This window comes from Rhagoletis pomonella, unplaced genomic scaffold, assembly GCF_013731165.1.
Source record: "Rhagoletis pomonella isolate Grant_MI unplaced genomic scaffold, Rhpom_1.0 Rhpom_scaffold_00003, whole genome shotgun sequence".
NCBI classification, from domain to species: Eukaryota; Metazoa; Arthropoda; class Insecta; order Diptera; family Tephritidae; genus Rhagoletis; species Rhagoletis pomonella.
In genome coordinates, this window is record NW_023458557.1 from 15,186,364 (window position 1) to 15,190,055 (window position 3,692).

At 33.8% G+C, this 3,692-nt stretch overlaps 1 protein-coding gene across 1 annotated transcript; it reads left to right on the forward strand.

Moving 5' to 3' along the window:
• Positions 1 to 493: 493 nt before the first annotated feature.
• On the forward strand, positions 494 to 1,181 carry LOC118736059 (homeotic protein caudal). Its single transcript, XM_036466166.1, has 2 exons — positions 494 to 1,118; positions 1,174 to 1,181. The coding sequence occupies exons 1-2, from the start codon at positions 494 to 496 to the stop codon at positions 1,179 to 1,181; spliced, it is 633 nt and encodes a 210-aa protein (XP_036322059.1).
• Positions 1,182 to 3,692: the final 2,511 nt, after the last annotated feature.

Consider the following 3,692-nt stretch of genomic DNA (forward strand, 5'->3'; position numbering starts at 1 on the left):
GCAAATTTTAATGCAGCTTCGTTTCCATTGGAAGTTGACTACAATCGAATGGCAGATTTACGTAAATTAAATTGAAAATGGCAGCTGAATTATTAGGCCAGTCAATGGAAAACATGTGCTACTCCATTGCATTAAACAGTTTACTTTATTTAAGCTTCCAAGAAGTTGGCGCGTCAACGGTTTTAGCACTCATCAATAGTGCATGTACATTTCCGAATTACAAAAAAAAAATTATAACCGTTTTTTATGCGTTTTTTACTGTTTATATTCCGACTTCGTGTTATTAAAACGTGTCAAAGATGCAAGTGTGTTTCAGAAGAAATATCTAATCTATGTTACTTTTTTTCTACATATAGGAAAATATTTGTGTTTAAAACTACAATTAAGAACTGACTTAAAACGGAAAAAAGTCCATGCATTTCTTGAAGTTGAAATATATGTTTGCATTATTTAAAAATAACTAAGCAGTTTCAAATATCTTTTAAAAAGCAATATGGTATCTTATTACAACCCCCTCCCTTATTCTCAGAAGCATACTGCTAGTAATTTGAACTATCCCCCCACACAACCTTGGCAATGGACTGCAAGCTATCCTACACCCCCAAATCATCAACTACTAAACGAGATGGAATCATCACATAGTCATCAAGTTTACTATAATACGCACCACATGTTTCATCCAACCGGCAGTTCTGCTACGGAATGGCATTCTCCCCTATCAAATACCGAAAGCTTGTTGCAAAATGTTCCCAATGTGCAACAGCTTATCAATGAATCGAATGACGCCTCTGTTGTTGGTAATAGCACAACCAGTTCAGGTCGTAGTACTACTTCGACTGGTCCTCCTACGAGTGAAATTACATCAGTAAGCGAATCTAGACGAGGCATTAGTGAGCATCATGTTGCCGAAAGTTTACCATCACCTTCCTTAGGTATAACAGGGAGTAATGTCCCCAGTCCTGAAATTTCCTTAACGACGGCGTCATCACATCGCCCATCAAACAGCATTAATAATAACAGTATAGCTAGTACCACTTACAATCATCACCCTTCTCCAGTAAAGGCACAGTATTACGAGTGGATGAAAAAACCATCCTATCCATCCCAGCCCGCGCCTGGTAAGTTTTTTACAAGAAAACAAAAATATTCTTTACATGAGTACAATTTTCATAGATCCATAGGTATGTAGGTGTGAGCTATAATACATCAAATTCCAAAAAACAACTTGAAATCGGATGTTTTATTTATTATATTTTAATTTATTTATTTATTCCAACACAACAACCTACTGGGTATATTTCAGTGTTAGATACCATATTAACATTTAATCTTAATAGTTGCAATTCACTGTTTATTGACTATTGAGAAAGAGAAAAAAGACGGGACGAAAAACTAGAAAAAAAGAAATGGCTGACAGAGGGGGACAAAATTATTACAATTTATCGTTCCCTTCGGCATAGAATGTAAATAATGCTTTCTTTAAATGCAATATGGTCTTAATGCTTCTGAGTTTAAGAGGGCAATTCTGGCAACTGTCTTTCAACTCACCACAGTCTTTCGAAAGACAAATCTGGCAACTATCTTTAAAGCTCTTTACTGCCTTTCGAAAGACTGATTGAAATATCTGCTACCGAAGAGGTCTTAGTGTTATGTAGGGATGCCGGAAAAACATCGATGCATCGAAAATATCGATGTTTTGCTTCGATGCATCGAAAATTTTCCACTCGACGTATAAATAGTCGATGCATCGATGCACCGATGTATCGATGTACATTGAATCGTCATTCCAGTTTTTCATTGTTCAAAAAAAAAGAAGTGACTTTGGCCAAAAACTTTAAATGGCTGCAAGAAGTTCCGTTAGAAACATAATTAGCTCAGTTTCAGTTATTTATTTCAAATTTTCTACAATTTTGCTAATAACATATTTTGTTGTGAAACATTATCTGAAAAATGCTATGGCTCATTCTACGGTAATCGATACCGAATGAAACGAAAATAAACTAGAGAATATGACTGTATTATTTCTAGTAAGTAAGAGTAAATAAATCTAACTTTCAAGACTGAAAGCCAAAATTCTGAAATTTATCTCAAAATCAGATATTTTTTTACTTTAGGTTGTACCATTTACAAACCCATATGAGAGGTTAATTTTTTTCAAAATTTACAATACTGATTTTCGTAGTCTATTACCTTTTTTGCATTGTTTAAACCGTCAGTGGAGAGACAAATTCGTTAGCATTGTAACGGCGTAATTTTCAAATTTTTCGGGCAAGTGCTAAATATTTTATTATATATTGAAGCAAAGCATATTTTAATGTCACGCCCGTCACAAGATACACAAAATAGTTACTTTTTGAGGGAAAACACATCTTGGACAGTGTAAAAAAGCTGACGAAAATAACGCTATGATACAGGGAAATATGTGCGAATTGCTTTTAAGTATTTATATGCTTTTATTTTCGAAAAAGGACCGATTATGTTGGTCACGCCCGTCACATGTCACACCCGTCACAATTTAAAGTTTGACAAACTTCAATAAATTCGGCCAGGGACTGCTACCGTTACTTATCAGCTAATCTGAAATGTGTCGTATATCTGTTTGTGATCAGCGATGATAAAGCTAATCATAGAGATATGTTGCTCGAGCGATGGGAAAACTTAAGCTATGCTGTCACGGATAAAAATATATCATTACTTCGCTTGTCAGGGCACGGTTTTTTCAGGTAACGGCCTCGGTTTGACAGGTAATAGCCTCATACTGTTTAAAAATAAGGTACTTTACAATTACTAAACATACAATGGAGAAGAAGAGTCCGATCAAGGATTATCCCGTCTTTAGGTGGCAGAATCTTATATGTGTTCGTAAAATCCGATTTTTTGAGAAATAAAGTTAGCTTAGTTGTCTAATAATGTGTATTTATGTATTCATGCTCAACTTGTCACACCCGTCACAAAGCGGCAAGCAACTTTGGCGTAAATGTTGAGAATGTTTATTTAACTATACAACGAACTACATATTTAAAACCATAAGCAGAAGACATTATTAGCAGAAAAACTCTGATGCAAGTAAGGAGTAGTTAATTTGGTTTGCGTGCTCGTCACACCCGTCACAGTGACTAAAATTCAGATAACTCGTTCGGATTAAATTGTTTTTGGAATTTTTATTCCAGGCATTATGTATATCTCGGAATCCTATTACAAAATACTCGTTTTAAAGAATTTAGTATTACAGTTTAAGAATTAACCCTTAAAATGTGAGTTGAAATGTCACACCCGTCACCGTGAAATGAGCCCTATGCAAATCGATGCATCGAGGTATGCCCTTCGATGCATCGAAAAATATCGATGCACATTTCGATGCATCGAATCAAAGAAAAACATCGACGTATTTTTGCCTCTGACATCCCTTGTGTTACGCTGTTCGGCTTTTAGCAATCAGGTTTTTTTTAAATTAAATTAAATTATAAAACCATACATTTCTCGTTTTTACACCAATTAGAATTAATAAACAAAAGAAAATAATATTAGAAAAAGAAAGAAATTTAATCAAAAAAGAAGGAAATAGTACTTAAAAATTAAATTATATTAAAAATATTTTTATTAATAAAGACTACAAAAAGGCAATTAAAAAAATGTTAAAAGATACTAAAAAGTTAAATGAAATAAAAAAGTATATTTTCTTTTTAAAACAA

Bases quoted from the DNA above. Each gene is read 5' to 3' on its own strand.
- LOC118736059 (XM_036466166.1), top strand. From the start codon at position 494: ATGGTATCTTATTACAACCCCCTCCCTTATTCTCAGAAGCATACTGCT.